At 37.5% G+C, this 21,430-nt stretch overlaps 1 protein-coding gene across 8 annotated transcripts in view; it reads left to right on the plus strand.

The window, feature by feature from the left end:
• Positions 1 to 21,430, plus strand: part of ARHGAP10 (Rho GTPase activating protein 10) — a 335,488-nt gene that overhangs the window by 276,026 nt on the left and 38,032 nt on the right. For 7 of the 8 annotated variants that reach the window (XR_014243606.1, XM_082388998.1, XM_082388999.1 and 4 more), the window contains one exon: positions 5,827 to 5,977. The exons of the other annotated variant lie outside the window; for it this stretch is intronic. Coding sequence is in view for 6 of the 7 variants with exons in the window: in XM_082388998.1 (XP_082245124.1) it covers positions 5,827 to 5,977 (151 nt within the window). In the remaining variant the exon portion in view is untranslated. The remainder of the gene's footprint in view (positions 1 to 5,826; positions 5,978 to 21,430) is intronic. 8 annotated transcript variants of the gene reach the window in all.

Below are 21,430 nucleotides of genomic sequence, written 5' to 3' on the forward strand. Positions count from 1 at the left end.
TTTGTATTTATGTATTTTATTTTTTATGGTCATGTAATTTTATTTTATTAAAAATTTTTTTTAATTTTCATTTTTTATTCAATTTTTAAAGGGGACCCTCCATTTACAGTTATTACAAAATACTGGCTATATTCCCCGTGTAGTACAACATATCTTTGTAGCTCATTTTATACCCAGTAGTTTGTACCTCTTAATCCTCTACCCCTGGATTGTCCTTCCCCTCTTCCCTCTCCCCACTGATAACCACTAGTTTGTTTGCTGTATCTGAGTCTGTGTCCTTTTCGTTGTATTCCTTAGTTTGTTGTATTTTTAATTTTTTAAATTTTTTAACTTTATTGGAATATAGTTGATTTACAATGTTGAGTTAGTTTCAGGTGTACAGCAATATCGTTATGTATTTTAGAAAGGGATTGGAAATTTTATTTTGTCCCTCCTTTCCACGTTAAAGGTTTACTAAGGGGAGTATGCATTAATTTCCAGCTGTCTTCTGGCTGTACCTCTGTTAAGGGTCACATAGTTATGAGAGATACGACATCACCAAAGAAGACATAATATGAATGGGGCTTAATATGAGTGGGTAATATCGGAGGCAGGCGGGCATGGTGACCAAGACACGCATGCTGGAATCAGGCAATCTGGGTTCAAATCTTTGTAAGTCAAGTACTTGGCATAATGTCAGCCATACTGCAAGTACCCAATAGTTGCAACTGTCATTGTTCAAGATGACAGGAATATACAAACGTATTAGTAATCTTCTTATCACAAGAAACACCACTGAACTCTTCTGGAGAAACAGCTTTTTAGAAAAGAATGACCTCATTCCCCTTAATTTCCTTTACCCATAGTATTTATTAATTCAGCTGAATCAAATGCTGTAGGTTTGAGTTGGGTACTAAAGTGAAATTTGCAGAGCCCATTCTTGTTTCCTATTCTCTGCAAAGTATTTCCGGCAGAGGTGGACCGGTCATTTCCATACGTGGCCCCTGGTAGCAGAGCGCGAAGGAAGGACTTGGGGAGGTGTTTATATGTATGGCTGCGTCCCGTGGGCATAAACATCCAGTTGTTGAGTGTAAGGAATCTGTGACTCTCAGCAGTAGTGCCAGACTTTGTTTGTGCTAGCGCTCTTCACAGACCTGAATAAGCGCTTCCTTACCTGACACACCTACGTGTGGAGTTTTGCTTTTTGTCATTGAATTGTCTGGTTTGAGTTTTTCTTATGTTGTAAATACGTAGGTGCAGTGAAGAAATTTTCTACCCTGAAAAAAATAAGTTTTGAGTAGACTTGATCTATTCCTTAAGATAAGTTCATCTTTTGCCCTAGAACAAAGGTGACATGATGTAGGGAAGTTAGGAGAGCCACACGATTTTGGAAAGAGACCTGGGCGGTATGGGAATTTGCATCCATGCCGTGGTTCTAGAATTGGAAAATCAGTGTTATATTTAAAGAAGACACACATTGACTACATAGAACAAGATCAGCTAACTTTTTTAACTTCTAGAATCAGATTGCCAAGAAAGAAGACAAAATTTTAAAGTAAATAATTTAGTGTTTCCTTCTCTTCTGAATTTAAAAAGAGTATCTTTTAAAATCATTTCTGATGTTTCAGAGAGAACCATGAGAGCACAGCTTTGTATCAATAGCTTTAAAAAAGAGAGAATTGAGAACTGAGGTTGTTGCATTGGCAGACAAGGTTAAATGCATATAAAAGGTAATGCATTCTTGAAACATCTAGAAGAACATAACACAATGATGGTGAGTCTATAATCTCCAGATTGACTCTTTCTAAACAGATATGGAACAGTATAATTGGTGATTTTTCCCCTAAGAATTAAATTTTGTTTGTTTTTTAAACTGGCAGCGGGGGCTTTGGAATCAGAGTTGAGAGTTAAGATACCAACTGTGCCATCTTCAAACTGTGAAGACTTGGGCTGATTGTTTAATCTTTAAGCTTTTATCATTTTAAACTGTGAGGAGCAATACGTACCTCAAAGGTTCTTGAGGATATTGAAGTGCTTCAGAGAAAGCCTACCACCTAGTAGGTGTTTATTAAGTAATGAATGATAGAGAAAGTAATTTAAATCTCAAATTTCAGTGCTGAAATGCGGAAGTAAATACGCAAAACAACTGTGTGATTCTAGGTGACTTTGGAATTTTGACAAGAGGCTCTGTTTATTGCTTCCCTTTATTCCATTTCTTGATGAGCTTTTCCGCAAACACTTTTGATTAACTAAACACTGAATTTGAGGAATTCAAGACCTCAAGAAATTAATGACCTCTCAAAACAGTGGTTTAGTAGAGTAATAAGGGTCTGCATCCATTTTTATTATCACTATTTACTGGATGTGATCATATTTACAAATACAATAGCTACCATTTACTTCTGGTTACTATGTACCAAGTGCTGTACCAAATACTTTATGAATGTCTCATTTAATCCCAGTAATAACTTGAGACATAAGTATTATGGCTCTCACTATATAAATGAGAAGATGAGATACACTCTTTTAATAATATGTCTAAGCCTCCATAGCTGGGAAGACTTAAACGCCAGGATAGTACCTTTTCAAGTTAGCCTCTGTGCTTTTGAACCACCTAATTTGATGATAGGTTAGCTCTTTGAAATGCTAATACACATAGAATATTTTGAGGGAATGGTTGGTCTTTAGAAACTTTGAAACATTTCGTGCCTGATTAGAACTTGGGAAGATCCAAGGAATTGATTGCATATGTCCAGTGCCACTTTCTCTGAAATAATTGTTCTGGTGTTTCAATTTAGATTTTGGTCCATCCAAGACAAGTACAGAATGCTGTGGAATGACTGTCTAAATGGGGATTTCTCAGCCTTGACTATACAAAAGGATCACCTGGGGAGCTTTAAAATACAAACCACAGAAAAACAAAACAAACCCCCCCCCTCCACAAAGCCCAGTCCCCATTCCTAGATATTCTCCTCCCTCCAGTTTTATTGAGATATAATTGACATATAACATTGTATCAGTTGAAGGTGTACAACATAACGATTTGATATGGGTATATATTGTGAAAAATTACCCCAATAAATTTAGTTACCATCCATCATCACCTCACATAGTTACAAATTTTTTTTTCTTGTGATGAGAAGTTTTAAGATGTATTCTCTTAGCAACTTTCAAGTATATAATACAGTGCTGGTAACTGTGTTCACCATGCTGGATGTTACATCCCCAGAACCTATTTATCATATAACTGGAAGAAGTTTGTACCTTTTGGCCACCTTCATCCATCCCCAGAGCTGCCTCTGGTAACCACCAGTCTGCAGTCTGTTCTTTGTTTCTATGAGTTTGTTTGGTTTTTTTTTTTTCTTTTTTAAGATTCCACATATAAGTGAGATCATCAAGTGTTGTCCTTCTCTGTCTGACTTATTTCACTGAGGTTCAAGGTTCATGCATGCTGTTGCATGTAGCAGGACTTTCTTCTTTTTGATGGCTCAATAATAGTCTCCTAGATACTCTGATGTAAACTGAACGATGTCATAAGTCTTCTGGAGACTTCTGGAGGCCCAGCTCTGGGATGTCTCAGATCAGCCCCCCAGGAACATTGGAGTCACACTCTTGGGTCCCGGTTTGCTTGGTATTCTGGCTCTGCAGACCGGGGCTGCTCTCACACCTTACTGCCCTCACCCTCACCCTGTGTGGTGGTGGAGGAGAGTGGGGCAGGGAGGGGAAACCATTGTCAGCATTTGCCTCATTTCACTCAGTGCGATCTTCCAGGAAGGGCTGCTCGGAAGGTTATCAGCTATCCAGTGCCGGTTCTTGGGCTATAACCTTTCCACTGTTTATTTATGCTTTGGGTATATTGGCTCTGTGTTGTTTGGTTTCCTATTCGAGTAACATTCCAGAGCCATGTGCCATGTTTGTAAAGATCGAACATAAGTCAATGAGCTATATTCCCAGTGTTGGTCACACACAGGTGCTAGTTTCTTTTGATGGGATCAAGTTTTCCCACCTTTTCTTCTCTCCTTCACCATTGTCATCCTCTTCACACCCTAACTTCTCTCCTGTTCCCTCTACTTCACAACCTTCCTTAATTTGAACAATGAGAGATGGCAATAAATCCAGATGTGGATGATAGTCTAGACAGCAGAGGATTTTTCTTTTTAACATCTTTATTGGAGTGTAACTGCTTTACAATGGTGTGTTAGTTTCTGCTGTATAACAAAGTGAATCAGCTATACATATACATATATCCCCCTATCTCCTCCCTCTTGCGTCTCCCTCCCACCCTCCCTATCCCACCCCTCTACGTGGTCACAAAGCACCGAGCTGATCTCCCTGTGCTATGCGGCTGCTTCCCACTAGCTATCTATTTTATATTTGGTAGTGTATATATGTCCATGCCACTCTCTCACTTCGTCCCAGCTTACCCTTCCCCCTCCCTGTGTCCTCAGGTCCATTCTCCAGTAGGGACAGCAGAGGATTTTGGGCAGATAAGTAGTTTGCTATTTGCCAGACTGCCCTATTGGAGCACAAAGTCTGTGGAAATATGGTATTAGCAGGTTACCAGTTGGAGCACAAAATTAACTTTTCACTAGTGAATATTTGTCCACAGTAATTTAAACCATTTTTTATTCCGTTTACACATGAGGGGGCAGTATGGTACTATAAAGCTAATGCTCTGTTGAAATTGTTTATTTCTGTTGGTATATAATAGTTTTTAGGTGAGAACTTTTAGACTGTGAATATAATTCTGACACGTTTGTTAGCTATTAAATGTGATACATATATGCGATACGTTCACTTGTACACACAGGTCATGTGTCTGTTTTTATTCATATACATAAATAATAATCTCCTTGTAACAGTGGGGCTTTCACACAGTGCCTTTTATTGTGAGTTTTATGTTTACGGTTTGTTTAATGCTAGCTGGCTTTCTTTGAGCATCTACCTTTAGAACACCAGCCCTCTGGAGATACAGTGTCGGGGTGATGTCTAAATATTTTATGTTATGACTTCTTTGAGGGCTGAAGGGACTCCAGTGTTGTTGGGGACAGGAAGCTTCCGAACTCAGGTCTTGGCAGCTATGAAAATTTTATTATAAATCACCTCTGTGTGATATGCTTCCCTTTATGGCACAGTTTGCTTTTCTCAAGAGAAAAAAAATATGGCTAAGCAAAGAAGCAGCACATTTTAATTAATGTTGTTATTGCTGATAGATGAATGACACTGAAGATAATCAAGGTGCTGATACTCTAGATTGCATAAATGGAAGGGAAATATTTAAGAGAAGTTGGAAGGTATTAAACAAATTGGTAAAATCTACAAAGCGTTTTCTGAAAAATGCTCGTGGGAATCCGAAAGGTAATTTCGTAAAGCACAGGCTATTTTTAAATGTGTAAAAAATATCTGCGATCATATGTTTCTGTTTATGTAGTCTGAAAAAAAAAATTGAGACTAGCATTTTGGCATAAATATAACTCTGTGTGAAATTGAATGGGATATTTGTTTTTAATGTTTTATCCCGATTACTTCCTTTGTGGATGAAGAGCTGTGGTATTGTCTACATCTGGTGAAGATGGTTATACTTGTTTAGTTTGGGCATGAATGTATCTTGAAATATAATGATTTGATGCTGCTTTTACTTAATTTTAATGAGAAATTTTATTTTGAAATCTCTGTTAAAAAATAAAGACTGATGACTTAATAACCTAAAATTTGAAGGCATGGATTTTTGGCCCCAGCAGTCCCTTTTGGATGAACTCCAGATGGTGTTCGGTACTGGTATACTGTTGCAAAACCCAGGTTTCTGTTCATGGAAAACAATTAATGTCCTTCATGTTTTGATGGCAGATTTTTAGGACCCTGCCTGATGCCACACTGCCTGACCCAGTCACCCTGTCAGCGTCACCCCCAAATGCTCCACCAAGGCAATCGAAGAGACAGGGCCAGAGGACTAAGAGACCCGTGGCTGTATATAATCTTTGTCTTGAACTGGAAGATGGTAAGATGTTAATTACATGTTTCTTCTTGACAGTCTGTTGAGAATATGGCAAAGTCTATGTCCCCAGGGCGGGCCATGGTTTTCCATCCTTTGGATTTTAACTTCTTTTCCCCTTAAGATTATGATTTTTGAGATTAACAGGGAGGGTAAAGCTTTCCTTGTCAGGGAGAGAATGCACATTTCAGTTTTGTGTTTGTCTTTGTTATTCACGGTTCTTTTTTTTTTACTTTGAAAAGACAGCTAAAATTTCTTTTTGGGGAGACTTGTGTGACCTCCTGTGAGGTTACATAACCCCGAGACAAATGGAAGAGGAACTAAAATGAAAGTAGATCTTTCATGAGAGGAGCACATTGGAGTCTGATGTTAAATGCATTGAGATCAAAGGCACGGGTCCCTGTGGCGCTGGGGTCTGTGCTTCTGCACCACCCGGTTTTCTGACTTTCTTGTAAGGCAGGTGTCTCATCCTGCAGCGGGGTGGCAAATGGACCACGGTCGGGGGCTCGGCTGAGTGGGCCGAGCTGCAGTGGGACTCTGACCAGTGGAAGTCCTTACTTTCCATCCAAGCCACCCCGTTCCAGCTCTCTGTTGTCACGTGGCCACCTTGACTCAGTATTGCCAGATTGCCTCGTTTTTACCGGAGCCTAGAAATTGGAATTTTAAACACTGATCCCTACAAAACAAGGCTGTGAGCCATGGCGAGACCCCAGTTGCTAATTTGTAATCACGTAGTTATTGGCATGGAAAATAAGCTCGAAACTACCAAGGTTTTATTGGTTTGGAGGTGTGAGGTGATTGTCAAAGGGAAGGAGGAAATGAAGATAGAAACATACAGTACCTCCATCATAAGCAGCGGTATAATGAAATGTCACATAGCTAATATCCAAAGACCCATGCAAGTAGGTGACACCTGTCTTTAACTAACTCTCAGGGGGTCTGTACAGGAGGACTCAGAATGCCTCCTGTGGTGTGTGTGTGTGTGTGTGTGTGTATATATATATATATAAATAAACACTTATATAATATATTACATATACACACACACACACACACACACACACGTTAGTTTTACAATCAGGTCCTCATTTTCCAGAGAAAGGGCATGATTTATTAAAGTCAACTTGTACTTTCAGAGCTTCCTTTTAGCCCTTAGTTTCAGCTTCTGAGCCCAGCCAACTTCTTATTCTCTCTCTCCTTTCTCGTGTTCACTCTCTCAACAGAGTTGCTAATAAGGAGTAAAGCTGACTGGTTTGAATTGCGCCTTGTCTTATATCTCACTTGTCCTCTGGTGGAAGTGTTAAAAAATTAGTGAACGAGGCAAATGTTGGAAAGTAGGATGGGAGCAAAATCAAGGCGACGTAAAACAATACGTACTTGGGCTCATCGGCCCTTGAGCAAAACTGAATTGACTCTGTTTCATAAAGGAAATGACCAAAGAGGGAATCACATCTACTTTGGGGGGTACTTTTAGGAATTGAATCAGAATATCCAGTCATGTGTACATAGTTTACTAATCTTCTGATCATTGGGTTGCTGAATGATTATTATTAATGGGTAAGAAGCTGCTGAAGTGGTATTTAGCACATCTTTTATGGAAATACTCAAAATGGTGTGCAATCATAGCTCTCCTAATTTTTAGGCCATATAAAAATTCTTTAAAACTCTTTAATTATAAGGGAAAAAAGAAGATGGACAAACATTTAATTCCTATAGTCTGTTTTTATGTTCACCGTCTATATGATGTTTTATTCTACATTTTGTCTTTTTATAACTTTACATTGATCCTTCTGGATTGCAGCCTTTGATTTTTTTGGAAGTTGTTAGAATCAGAAAAGCCCATGATTTTGGTCATGGGGTGATTTTGTTTTATCTTACAGGTCATAAGATAAAGCAATTAAAACCTGTTATTTATCCTCTCCGCTCCCCCCCCGCCCCCCACCAATTATTTGTAGCTAAGCTTTAGTGAAACTCAAGTTGTGTGAAAAATAATTATTTCAGGGAGAACAAAGTGGGATCCATATTTTGCATATTCTAAAAAAAGAAATAAATGAAGAGGTGGTGAAAATGCTTTTGAAAGGAAGCATACAGGGAAAGGATATTAAAAGGCTATGTTATTGATTATTACTTAGCACATTGAAAACTCTACCCTTTCAAAAAAAAAAAAAAATCTCTTCTTATCACCAGGACTTAAATGTTTTTCAGTAGCCCGAGTCATCTAATTGTCAACTCTATTTGAAATTTTCAAAAGTTTAATCTTTTTATGTACTTTTTCTTATTGATGGTAGTTGAGTCACTTCCCATGTTTATCTAGTTTTGGTTAAGGTATGCATTATTAGCCAACTTTGGTTGATGATTTTTCCAAATTTTTTAGTTTATTATGAGTCTGATAGAAGGTTTAAATGCAAATATGTTTCCACCTTTCCCCTCCCCCCATTTATTCACTGTAGTACAAGTTAAATTTGACTTAATAAAATCCAGGACAAATTATTTTTGTTTAAAGTTAGGTAGATTATTTGCCAAGATTCAAGGAACTAGTTTGGATGACTGGAGATTTTCTTCAGCTGTATGATTTGGTCACAGATTTGGTATTTGAGTGAAGTGGTTTTGTGGTATGTTATTTCTTCTTCTGCATTGAGTAGGGTACGAAACCATACGATGGACCCAACAGGCAACCCTGGAAAACACTCAGAATTGGTTTCAGTTCAGCATTAGGCAGATCAGAAAGTCGTTATTAGCAGTCAGCAAGCCTGTTAGCATGAGCTGAAGTAGGATACACCTAGAAGTGGAGAATCCTAGCTTAGCTGGTGTGAAATAGGAGAGACACCCTCTGCTGGTTAGACATCGTTTTTATTGTGTTTTTTTCAACCCCGCCCCCCAAGTTTAATTAAAGACACTTAGTATCTTTACTTTAACAAAGGCTTTAATTGGCATTGGCACATTTAGCCATACTGCATACACAATGCTCATTTATTTTCCTTTTTAACATGTGATTTAATGGTATTAAACTTGTCATTTTCAGAAGACTTTAAAATTCTAGTTACTTGCTTAAAGATCTCCGTTGATGATTAAGATGAACTGAAATGGATATATTATCTAGCTAGATTTCTTTAAATAGAGCAGCTGTTAAATTTTTTCTGAAATTCTTTTTATTATTTTGTAGAAGCCATATCGTTCATTTTCATATAGCATTTAATAGTCTCACAAACCTCAAAGCTGAGTAGATTTGGCAACATCAATTGTTGGGAAATAGCAAAATATGAGGTAGGCTGCTAAGTGCTAAAAAGAAGATGCAAAAATCAAAGACTTCCTTTTATTTCATTCTCAGGTTATCTTTCTGTGTTTTCATTTCCTTAGAAGTGGTAGTAAAGTAACTCTAAAAAAGTTTAGTGTATGTTGTGTTTTTGTTTATACCTGCCCACTCCAAATTTATGTCCTTCCTACCTCTTTTTTTAATTATATAAGTTTCAGGTGTACAGCATTTATAATTTGACATCTGTATACACTACACAGTGATCGCCGCCACAGGTCTAGTTATCAGCCATCACCATACACCTGACCCCTTTTACCCCTTTCATCCACTCCCCAACCCTCTTCCTCTCTGGTAACCACTAATCTGTTCCCTGTATCTATGTGTTTGTTTTATTTTGTTCATTTGTTTTGTTTTTTAAGATTTCAGATGTGAGTGAAATCATATGGTATTTGTCTTTCTCTCTCTGACTTACTTCACATAGCAAAATACCTCCAACGTCCATCTATGCTGTCACAAATATCAAGATTTCATTCTTTGTCATGGTTGAGTTGCATGCATACATATGCAATATGTATGGTACACATATATATATTCATCTATTGATGGACACTTACATTGTTTCCATATCTTGACTATTGTAAATAATGCTGCAGTGAAAATTGGGGTGCGTGTGTCTTTTCGAATTAATGTTTTTGTGTTCTTTGGATAAATACCCAGAAGAGGAATAGCTGGGTTATATGGTACTTCTCTTCTTAACTCTTTGAGGAACCTCCATACTGTTTTCTGTTTTCCCTAGTGGCTGTACCAAGTTACATTTCCAGAAACGGTGTACTAGGGTTCCCTTTTCTCCACATCCTCTCCAGCATTTGTTATTTATTGTCTTTGTTAATAGCCATTCTAACAGGTATGAGGTGATAGCTCATTGTGGTTTTGATTTGCATTTTCCTAACAATGGATGATATTGAACACCTTTTCATGAGTCTTTTGGCCATCTCTGTGTGTTCTTTTGGAAAACGTCTGTTCACATCCTCTGACCATTTTTCAGTTGGGTTGTGTAATTTATTTTTTTTTGCTTTTGTTGTTAAGTTGTATGATTTCTTTATATATTTTGATATTTTTAGATATTAATGCCTTATTGGATATGTGATTTGCTAATATCATCTCCCATTCAGTAGGTTGCCTTTTCATTTGGTTGATGGTTTCCTTCACTGTGCAGAAGCTTTTTAGTTTGATGTAGTCTCATTTGTTTATTTTTCCTTTTGTTTCCCTTGCCTTTGAAGTCAGATCCACAAAAACATAGCCAAGACCGATGTCAGTGATGTTACCACCTCTGTTTTCTTCTAGGAATTTTATGGTTTCAGCTCTTACATTCAAGTGTTTAATCCATTTTGAGTTGATTTTTGTGTGTGGTGTAAGATAGTGGTCTAGTTTCATTCTTTTGCATGTTGCTGTCCAGTTTTCCAAATGCCGTTTATTGAAGAGACTGTCATTCTCTATTGTATGTTATTTGCTCCTTTGTCATAATTTAATTATCCATGTATGTGAAGGTTTATTTCTGGACTCTCATTCTGTTCTATTGATCTGTGTGTCTGTTTTTGTTCCAGTACCACACTGTTTAGATTACTATAGCTTTGTAGTATAGTTGGAAGACAAGGAGTGTAATACCTCCAGTTTTGTTGTTCTTTCTCAAGATTGTTTTGGCCATTTGGGGTCTTTTGTGGTTCCATACAATTTTTGGAATTATTTGTTCTGCTTCTGTGAAATATGCCATTGGCATTTTGATAGGGATTTCATTGAATCTGTAGAGAGCATGGATATTTTAGCAATATAAATTCTTCTAATCCATGAGCATGGAATATCTTTCCATGTATTTGTGTTTTCTTCAGTTTCTTTCCAGTGCCTTATAATTTTCAGTTTACAGGTCTTTCACCTCCTTGGTTAAATTGATTTCCAGGTATTTCATTCTTTTTGTTGCAATTGTAAATGGGATTGTTTTCTTAGTTTCTGTTTCTGGTAGTTTGCTATTAGTGTATATAAATGCCACAGATTTCTGTATATTGATTTTGTATCCTGCAACTTGAATGAATTCATTTATTCTGTTTTTTTGGTGGAGGCTTTAGGGTTTTCTCTATATGGTATCATGTCATCTGTGGGTAGTGACAGTTTTACTTCTTCCTTTCTGGTTTGGATGTCTTTTATTTCTTTTTCTTACCTAATTGTTGTGGCTAGGACTTTCAGTACTATGTTGAATAAACGTAAGGCGAGAGTTGGCATCCTTGTCTTTTTCCTCATCTTACAGGACAAGCTTTTAGCTTTTCACTGTTAGGATATGATGTTAGCTGGGGGTTTGTCATATATGGCCTCAATTATGTAAAGGTACATGTCCTCTATACCAACTTTGTTGAGAGTTTTGAATTTTGTGAAATGCTTTTTTGGCATCTGTTGAGATGATCATATGGTTTTTATCCTTAATTTTGTTGATGTGATGTATCATGTTGATTGATTTATGGATGTTGAACCAATCTTACATCCCTGGAATAAATCCCACTTGATCATGATGTAAGATCCTCTTAATGTATTTAATGTATCATTGGATTTTGTTTGCTAATATTTTGTTGAGGATTTTTTTCATCTATGTTCATCAAGGATATTGGCTTGTAATTTTCTATTTTTGTGGTGTTCTTGTTTGGTTTTGGCATCAGGGTAATGCTGGCTTCATAAAATATGTTTGGAAGATTTCTCTCTTCTTCAGTTTTTTTGGAAGAGTTTGAGAAGGATAGGTATTAAATCTTTGAGTGTTTTGTAGAATTCACCAGTGAAGCCATCTGCCTGGGCTTTTGTTTGTTGGGAGATTTTTGGATTACTGTTTCAACCTCCTTACTAGTAATCAGTCTATTCAGATTTTCTGTTTCTTCATGATTCAGTTTTGAAGATTGTGTGTTTCTAGAAATTGATGCACTTCTTCTAGATTGTCCAATTTGTTAGCTTGTAATTGTCTGTAGTTTCTTATGATTCTTTGTATTTCTCTGGTTGTTACTTCCCGTCTTTGATCTCTGATTTTATTTAGTTAAGCCCTCTCTTTTTTTCCCTTGGTGAATCTAGCTAAAGGCTTGTCAATTTTGTGTTTTCAGAGAACCAGATCGTAGTTTCATTGATCTTTTCTATTGTTGTTTTAATCTCTTTCATTTATTTCCACTCTTGATTATTTCCTTCCTTCTACTAATTTTGGATGACGTTGTTCTTCTTTTTTCAGTTCCTTTGGGTGTGAAGTTATGTTGTTTATTTGGAGTTTTTCTTGTTTCTTGAAGTAGGCCTGTATTGCTATGAACTTTCTTTGCTACATCTTGTTGATTTTGGCATGTCGTATTTGTTTTTATTTATCTCTTGGTATTTTTTAATTTCTCCTTTGATTTCTTCAATGAGCCATTGGTTGCTCAGTAGCATGTTGGCTTATCTCCATGTTATTGTGGTTTTTCCTTTTGTTTCTTGTGATCGATTTCTAGTTTCATACCATTGTGGTTGGAGAAAATGCTTGATATGATTTCAGTCTTCTTGAGACTTGTTTAGAGACCTAACATGTAATCTGTCTTGGAGAATGTTCCATATGCACTTGAAAAGAGTGTGTATTCTGCTTTTGGATGGAATATTCTGTATTTGTATATATCTATTAAGTCCATTTGGTCTGATGTGTTGTTTAAATTCAGTGTTTCCATATTGATTTTCTGTCTGGATGATCTATCCATTGATATAAGTGAGGTGTTAAAGTCCCCCACTATTATTGTATTGCCTTTAATATCTCTTTATGTCCATTAATATTTACTTTCCTATATCTTGGTGCTCCTCTGCTGGGTGCATATACATTTATAAATCTTATATCTTCTTGCTGTATTGACCCCTTTATCATTATGTAATGCCCTTCTTTGTCTTTTATTACAGTCTTTGTTTTAAAATCCATTTTGTCTGATATGAGTGTAGTTTCTCCAGCTTTCTTTCATTTCCATTTGCATGGAGTGTCTTTTTAAGTCCCTTCACTTTGAGACCCTGTGTACTCTTTCTTCTGAAGTGAGTCTCTCTCCATTCAGCCATTCTGCCTTTGATGGGCAAATTTAGTCTATTTACATTTAAAGTAATTATTAACAGGTATGTACTTATTGCCATTATGTTAATTGTTTCCTGGCTGTTTTTGTAGTTCTTCTCTGTTCCTTTCTTCTCTTTCTTGCTTCCTTTGTGTCTTGGTGGGTTTTTGTGTGTGCGCGCGCACATGTGTGTGTGTGTTATGCTTACATTCCTTTGTCATTTTCTTTTGTGTGTTTACTGTAGGTTTTTTTCCTTGTGGTTTCAATGAGGTTTACATATAACATCTTATGTAAATAGTAGCCCATTTTAAGTTGGTACCCTCTTAAAGCTTTGGAATGTGTCCAAATTTATCTTTTTACTCCCCCCATCACATTTTATACCTTTGATGACACATTTTACATCTCATTTTGTGCATCTTTTAACTAATTATTTTAATTTTAGTTAAGTTTACTACTTTTGTCTTTTAACCTTCATGTTTGCATTTTAAGTGGTTTCACTACCTGTATTATATATTTACCTTTTCCAGTGATGTTTTTACTTTTATGTGTTTTCTCATTATTAGTGCCATTTCTTTTCAGCTTAAAGAAGTCACTTTAGCATTTCTTGTAGGGCTGGTTTAGTGGTGATAAACTCCTTTAGCTTTAGCTTATCTGGGAAACTCTTAATCTCTCCTTCAATTCTGAATGATAACTTTGTGGGTACAGAATTCTTGGTTGGAAGTTTTTTCTTTCAGCACTTTGAATATGTTGTGTCACTCCCTTCTGGACTGTAAAGTTTCTGCTGAAAAATTTGCTGATAGCCTTATGGGGTTTTTCTTGTATGTAACAAGTTGTTTTTCTGTTGCTGCTTTTAGGATTGTCTCTTTATCCTTAACTTTTACCATTTTAATTATAATATGTCTTGGTGTGTGTCTTTTTGGTTTCATCTTGCTTGGAACTCTTTGGGCTTCCTGGACCTGGATGTCTCTTTCTTTCCACAGATTAGGGAAGTTTACAGCCACTATTTCTTCAAATAAGTTTTCTGGCCCTTTCTCTCCTTCTTCTCCTTCTGGGACCCCTGTAATATAAATATTATTCTTCTTGTTGTCTCAAAGGTCCCTTAAGTTATGTTCACTTAATTTTTTTTTCTTTTTACTGCTCTGTCTGAGTGAGTCCTATTGTTTTCTCTTCCAGCTTGCTGATTCATCCTCCTGCCTCATTTAGTCTGCTGATGAGCCCCTGCAGTGTATTTTTCAGTTCAGTTATAACTTCTGTTTAGTACTTGCTTATATTTTCTGTCTCTTTGCTGAAGTTCTCATTGTGTTCATCTATTCTCCCAAGTTCAGTGAGTACCTTTATGACTATTAATTTGAACTCTGTGACGGGTAGATTGCTTATCTTTGCTTCCTTTTGTTCTTTTTCTGAGGCTTTGTCTTTTTCTTTTGTTGGAACATATTCCCTTGTCTCCTCATTTTGCCTCATTTTGTGTTTGTTTCTATGTATTAGGTAAATCAGCTCTCTCTCCAGAATTGAAGGAATGGCCTCATTTAGGAGATGCCCTGTGGGGCTCAGAAGTGCATTCCTGACTGGCCACCAGAGCCAGGCATTCAGGGAGTGTCCCCTATGTGGGCTGCATGTGCCCTCTTGTGGTGGGAATGTGGCTGCTGGTGCAATGTCTGGTGGACGGGGCTGGGTCCCGGACCCTTAGTACCTTTTTATATAAAGAGAGACTGTTGTGTTTGTCCCCATATACAAGGAAAGTTCATGAGGCTGTATGAGGTATATTCTTTGCTATTTTCTCTTCAAGGCAGAAGAAACATTTTAAAGGAAGGTTTGGTGAGTGAGAAGAAGATTATCATCTGAATTTTGACTAAGCTCTCCCATTCTTCCTTTATGCTAGCTCTAATTTTAAACACAACTAGACATTCACAGGACTAGTTTTATTTGTATCTTCTTTGGTAATTAGGTATTCTTTGCCTGTCTTCTTTTGTACATGGTATAGCAGTTTGTTTATTTAGACAACAGAAAAGATATGACTTATAAAGAGTTGAAAACAAAATCATCTTGCAAGCCAATTGGCAGGATTTAATATTATTTTAGGGTAGTTCTTACTTGGGTATCGTTAGGTTGGCACTTTCCCACTTGGATCCCAGATGTGCTAACTGGAGCACATTTTGTTGAACATGTATTATTGTAGTCCTACAGTGTGGTAGAGAACATGACGAGGATGCAGAGCTTTATAAGCAAAAAAGTGAAAATACAACTGTCGAAGGGGAGGTGGGTTAACAATAAAGCAGGACCCTTTTCCTCCTTTCTTAAAGGAAGAGCCTATCCTGATATGCATCAGTCTGTAAAATCAGGGTGGGACAAATCTGTCTTGTAGGAGTCAAGAAGGCCATGGTAAAAGGCTGGTTAAGTAATTTAAGCTTAGGTGGATGTGGGCTTGAGTCAGCACTAGGAATTGAAAATAAAATGGATATCCGGTAGAAATGTTAAAGCAAGTTGTTGGGAATGTCTCCACTGACCAGGTGTGGAGGATGAAGGCAGCTAATCAACACAGAGGTCATCAGCCTCATTGTAAGCTCATAGGTAAATCTTTTCCTTGTGTTTATGTCTTAGTTTTGTCCTGAGGCTTTTTTTTTTTTTTTAATTTATTTATTTTTGGGTGTGTTGGGTCTTCGTTTCTGTGCGAGGGCTTTCTCTAGTTGCGGCAAGCGGGGGCCACTCTTCATCACGGTGCGCGGGCCTCTCACTGTCGTGGCCTCTTGTTGCAGAGCACAGGCTCCAGACGCGCAGGCTCAGTAGTTGTGGCTCACGGGCCCAGTTGCTCTGTGGCATGTGGGATCTTCCCAGACCAGGGCTCGAACCCGTGTTCCCTGCATTGGCAGGCAGATTCTCAACCACTGCGCCACCAGGGAAGCCCTGAGGCTTTTTTTTAATATATATCTTTAGACCATCTTTCCATCAAAAGGAAGAAATCATCTCATCTCGTTAGTGTCTTCAGTACATATTGTTATATGTAACTTGTTTAGAAAATAAGTTTGGTATAAATAGTGTATGTGGAAAGCCAGTGGACAGAGAAATGTTAAGTAATGACTGAAACGTTATGTCTTCTTAGAGAAAGATTAGTCTCATAATTATGAACAATGTAGAGCTCAGTTTTCTCCTACTTTACCTCGCAGACTTATATCCATTCAGTCACAGGCTTCTGTAAAGGATGGGCGGCCCCCACCATACTCAAAGATGTTTATTTCTGTAGAAGTCAAGGATGGAGAGCTGACAGTCACGGCAACTATGCACTCTCTAATCTCAGTTCCCAAGAGAGTATCTTTACAGGGGTAGATTGGGAGTTTGGGATTGACATGTACACACTGCTATATTTCAAATAGATAACCAACAAGGACCTACTGTATATCACAGACATCTCTGCTCAGTATTCTGTAATAACCTAAATGGGAAAAGAATTTGAAAAAGAATAGATACATGTGTATGTATAACTGAATCACTTTGCTGTATACCTGAAACTAACACAACATTGTTAATCAACTGTGCTCCAATAAAAAAAAAAAAAAAAAGAAATGACCTTCATGAAAACATGCGTTTGTAAGTGAATTGTTACTACCCCGTCCTCCCTCAAATTGTATCAGGACACTTATGTGAGAGAAGAATCACTGTAAACCATTGTTGATGTGGATTTTCAGAGACCTTCTACAGCTATTGACATTTCCTTATAGACATATCTGATCAGCTTGCAGAGATTAATAATCGACCCAAGTAACAGGCCGCAAGCAGATCTTTGTCTTATGCTTGGTAATCTTCTCTCGATTCTTACCATTTTTTTGCGTGATGCTTCATGGGTAGATTCTGGCTAATAACTTTCCAAGGGCCGAGCCATCTTGCCACCTCCTCTGAGCAAAGTCATGATTCCTTGGCATGGAATTACTTTGTTGTGAAGTTAAATCTAAGACCGGGCTTGAATCCAGTGACAGGCTCTGTCGACAGATTATTTCTCACTTTTACCGTGATGAGATCAATGGGTTGGAAAAGGCAGCCAGAAATGTCAGGGCTGTGATTGAGTTGTGACCTGCCCATAGATCATGCCTGCTGCTTCCCCTGCACGGGCGTCTCCCCAGACGCCTCCTCAAAGCTCAGCCCCCCTAATGTTATTGACAAAGCACGAGGCACCTTCTTGTATGACTTCCTCTATAATCTTAACTATGCTCCTGTGTGGGATGAACATTTCCCCCTCTCTCTGGAGGGGGAAGAAAAAAAGTCTTATTTAACGCCTTAAAAAAGTTCATGGCAGGTAACTAGAATTTATAGAAGAGAGAAAAATTCTTTAAAGCTTGTCTCCGTGTGGTGTGGGTTTTTTCTTCACTTCTAATAGCTTTTATTTTAATTTCTAGTTCTGAATTCAAGCAGCTGTCACTCTCTTTATAGCCCTCTTTGAAACACTTAACAACGTAGGAGGTAGCCGGGCTGTCTAAGAAACATCTTTTCAAACCAACCGAAGTATTGTTTATCCTGAATGAAATAGAATTTTTAAGGCTGTCAGGAGTGACTGATTTGAAACGTTTCCTTTGGTAGCTAGGAAGATGAGGAGAAATCTTGAAGGGGAAGGTATTATCTCAGTGTGGCCAATTCCAAGCAATTGTTATTACTCAGAAAACTCTTATGGACCATGATAAAAAATTACCAGGAGATAAGAGTGCTGTCTACAGTTAATATAACCAAACAAACCTGTGGCCAGTTTATTTGTACTTACTGAATCCTTCCCAGCTGTTGAGGAAAAAGAAATGATGCGAGATTGAGTCAACTGTGAAGGCTACTCCTGTAACTAGTTGTCTCTCCTTGCCTTTTATGAACTCTGGGTCGCAACTTTGCAGTCTGGCTCCTTCTAAATGCTCATTCTGCTTGGCATGGCATTCTTGTGTGTCTTCTAGGCAGTATTTAGAAGGAGTCCAATGTCAACCTTGGATGGGAAAAAAAAATCTTCAAGCCTATTATGGTGAATTATACGGCTGACATTTTCCATGTACTAATATTTATTCTCTGAACTCAGCAACATGAGTCTTTGAGCTTGAATTGTGATGATGGCTGTGGTTTTATTTTTCTCTTTGGGTCAGAATAGAAATAGTGACTCTTTAAGTCTCTGGTTAGTATCTTAGTTATTTTAAAGGTGGGCTCTTTTTCTTAAAAATTTTAATAGTTAATGCGAGAACAGGATACAAAATTTGGAGGGTAATAATAGTGCACAGTTACAGATACCATACTATATGCCAGCTACTGTTGTTAGCAATATTTATTAAACTTAGGTAATCCTCATAACAATCCTATCGATAGTATTATTATCCGTATTTTATAATTGGGGAAACTGAGGCTCAGAGAAGGTCAGTAGCTCACCTGAGTCTCCCGGCTAGTGAGTGACAAAGCCCGGATTAACCAGTCCCATTCCAGAGTCTGGGCTCCTTACCACTCTGCTCAAGTGCCTCAGCAAATGGTCTTCTCTTCTCTGGAGTTTTCCATGGCCAGTCTTTTCAGAGATGTCATGTGCCTTTCAAACAATACATTGATTTATTTTTTTTTTAATTTTAAGAGTGATTCTTAGTTTTTCCATTAAAAACAGTGGCTAGTTTTGTTGTAAAGGAATCAGAGTGATGGTTTTGATGAAGGAGATGAAGGAGATGAAGGAGAAGAAAGGGCCAGAGATGAGGATGGATTTAAACCTGGGACACAATACACTGTAACAAAAATGGGTCCTCTAAGAGAAAGGGGGACGCTCATTTTTATGGGCAAGGAGAAGGAAAAGCAATCATTTTATTTCAGTATTATATTTATTTTATCATGATGTATATACCCATTTACCTAATTGAACAAATATCTGGTCTTACGTTTGTTGCGGTAAAGTGAAAAGTCTCCATTCAAACCCATCAACTCAGTCCCTGCAAACCAAATCTGTAACCACTGCTATTAATAGATTGAGCCATGTCAGAGGGCCAGCTCTCAGTTCCAAAGTTATCTAATATCGGCAATTTCAAATGTTTTTTCATTTACATGTCATTTCAACCTATAGTTTCTTAAAGCCTTTCAAAGTTAAAATTCCAAATTGGATTGCTGGCCACTGTTATTAAGAGGGTCGTATCACATGAAACTGCTCTGCTGTTTGTCTGTGTCAAAACTGATTGAATAGCAGCAGTTTGACTTGGTTCAACCTATAGTTTCTTATTTTTCCTTCTAGAATCCTTCATGTACATATAAGCAGAGATGAATATAGATTTTTATATATCCCCTGTGTGCTCAAAAGCTAGTTGTGCACCGTATTTTAAAAAAACTTTATATCTGGTATTGTTTTCATATCAATACAAAGAGAGTGCCCTCTCCTTTTTCACTGCTGTATAGTATTCTGTGTGTTCTGTTGTGTGGGTGTGCTCCTAAAGGCCTTGTTCTACAGCCAAACACAAGCAGATGATACAGGTCCTCAGTAATCACACACAGGCTTCTAGCCTTCCAAGGATCACAGAAATGTGTCCACAGAAATAATACACATGGTGTGATTTTGAATGACTAAAGTAAGTTATAAAACAGAATATCAGAATAGCCTCACTTCTAAAGGGAAAACTATGTGAATAAATGTATAAGCATAGCAATAAATCTGGAAGAATATTAATCAGTTATGACAGTGGTTTTCTCCTTAGGAAGTGAGAGAATGATGATTTTCTTCTTTAAACATATCTGTATTTCTTTTTCCTTGTTATACACGTGTACATATATACACATATATAAATGCACATATACACACATGCATCATGCATACAAGTGTGTGTATTTAAGTTACAAAAGTTTCAGCCTAAAACTGATGCAAGTTGTGCTTGTTATTTGGCATGTTGGGTGTAAATTGAAGATTTTGAAGTAGAAAGAATGAAGCAGAGCCCGAGAAAAAAGCATATGGAGTCCCGCTAGCATGAGTTGACCTGGAGAAATTTCATTGGCACTTCATTGAGAATAGGGAGCGGTCACTGCTTAGCGTTTTCCTGTTGGATTTAATGCGTCTTTCACCTTCTACCTGGGCTGCTCTCAAAGGCACATTGTCCTAGCATTTTGGGGATCACTATCACTGGAAATACTTAGGCCACAAAAGAGTTTTATTGACTAGTAGACTTATTTGTGGTTCCATTTGGATTTAACCTAACCTGGATTTGAATTCCTGTTCTCTTCTTACTGTCTTGTATGATCTAGGCAAATTCCCCTCGAAGCCTCATGAGTTTGGGTCAGTAAACTTCCACATGGTTTTTGCGAAGAACAAATGATTTAATGGCTGTAAACCACCCAATATTTAGTAACTACTCAATTTTAGCTTAGATTTTCCTGAGGGCCTGATGTGTAAAATAGAGGGCTTCAAATATATTTTCCTATGTGGTATACTTTCCAAGAAAATGTAACTTAGTCTTTTGTTTTTGGTTATTTTTGTCCAGCTTAATAAGTTTATTGGTTGCTATCTTAAACTGGCAGTTGATAATAATTTACATTGTTCAGGTGAAAAGAATGATGTGATGGGGGAGGAGGATAGGTAAGTAGCTAGGAGTCCAACAACCCTCCTTTCTCAGCTGGACTGGTGTGTGCTTTAAATTTCCTGAACTGTCAGAATGTCAGGCTTCCTCAGAAGTTTATGCAAGACAGCTTGATTCAGTATCTGATTACTTTTTGGTTCCTAAGGATAATCGTAGATGGTGGTTATATTTTTTGTTTATATAGGCAGAAATCTCAGTCTGTAAATAATGCCTCTGGGCTGTGATTATGATATAAAAATGCTCTCTGCTCTACAGAGTAAAGCAATTTGCTTTGACTTCTATTGACATTGCAGCTGAACTGGTCTTCTTCACTTTGTAATTGAATTGCTTCAGCCTTCCATTGACCTTGTAAGTCGCAGAGGTGGTTCCTGGAGTTGTAACCTAATGCCTGTTAGCTGCTGCTGTAACGTTATAATGGGGTCTGTGTTTTATGTCATGCGATTAGAACACAGCTGATTCCCTCATCAGCATTTCCTAGCATACACTTTTGGCATGTCTTAGCCATTCGGTAGCTTTTCAGGCAGGCATTATGCTTAATTTTTAATATCTTCAGACAGTAGAAAATAAAATCTGCTTTATAATT

The sequence above is a fragment of the Balaenoptera borealis genome (genome assembly GCF_965194805.1).
Source record: "Balaenoptera borealis genome assembly, chromosome: 4".
Taxonomy (NCBI): Eukaryota; Metazoa; Chordata; class Mammalia; order Artiodactyla; family Balaenopteridae; genus Balaenoptera; species Balaenoptera borealis.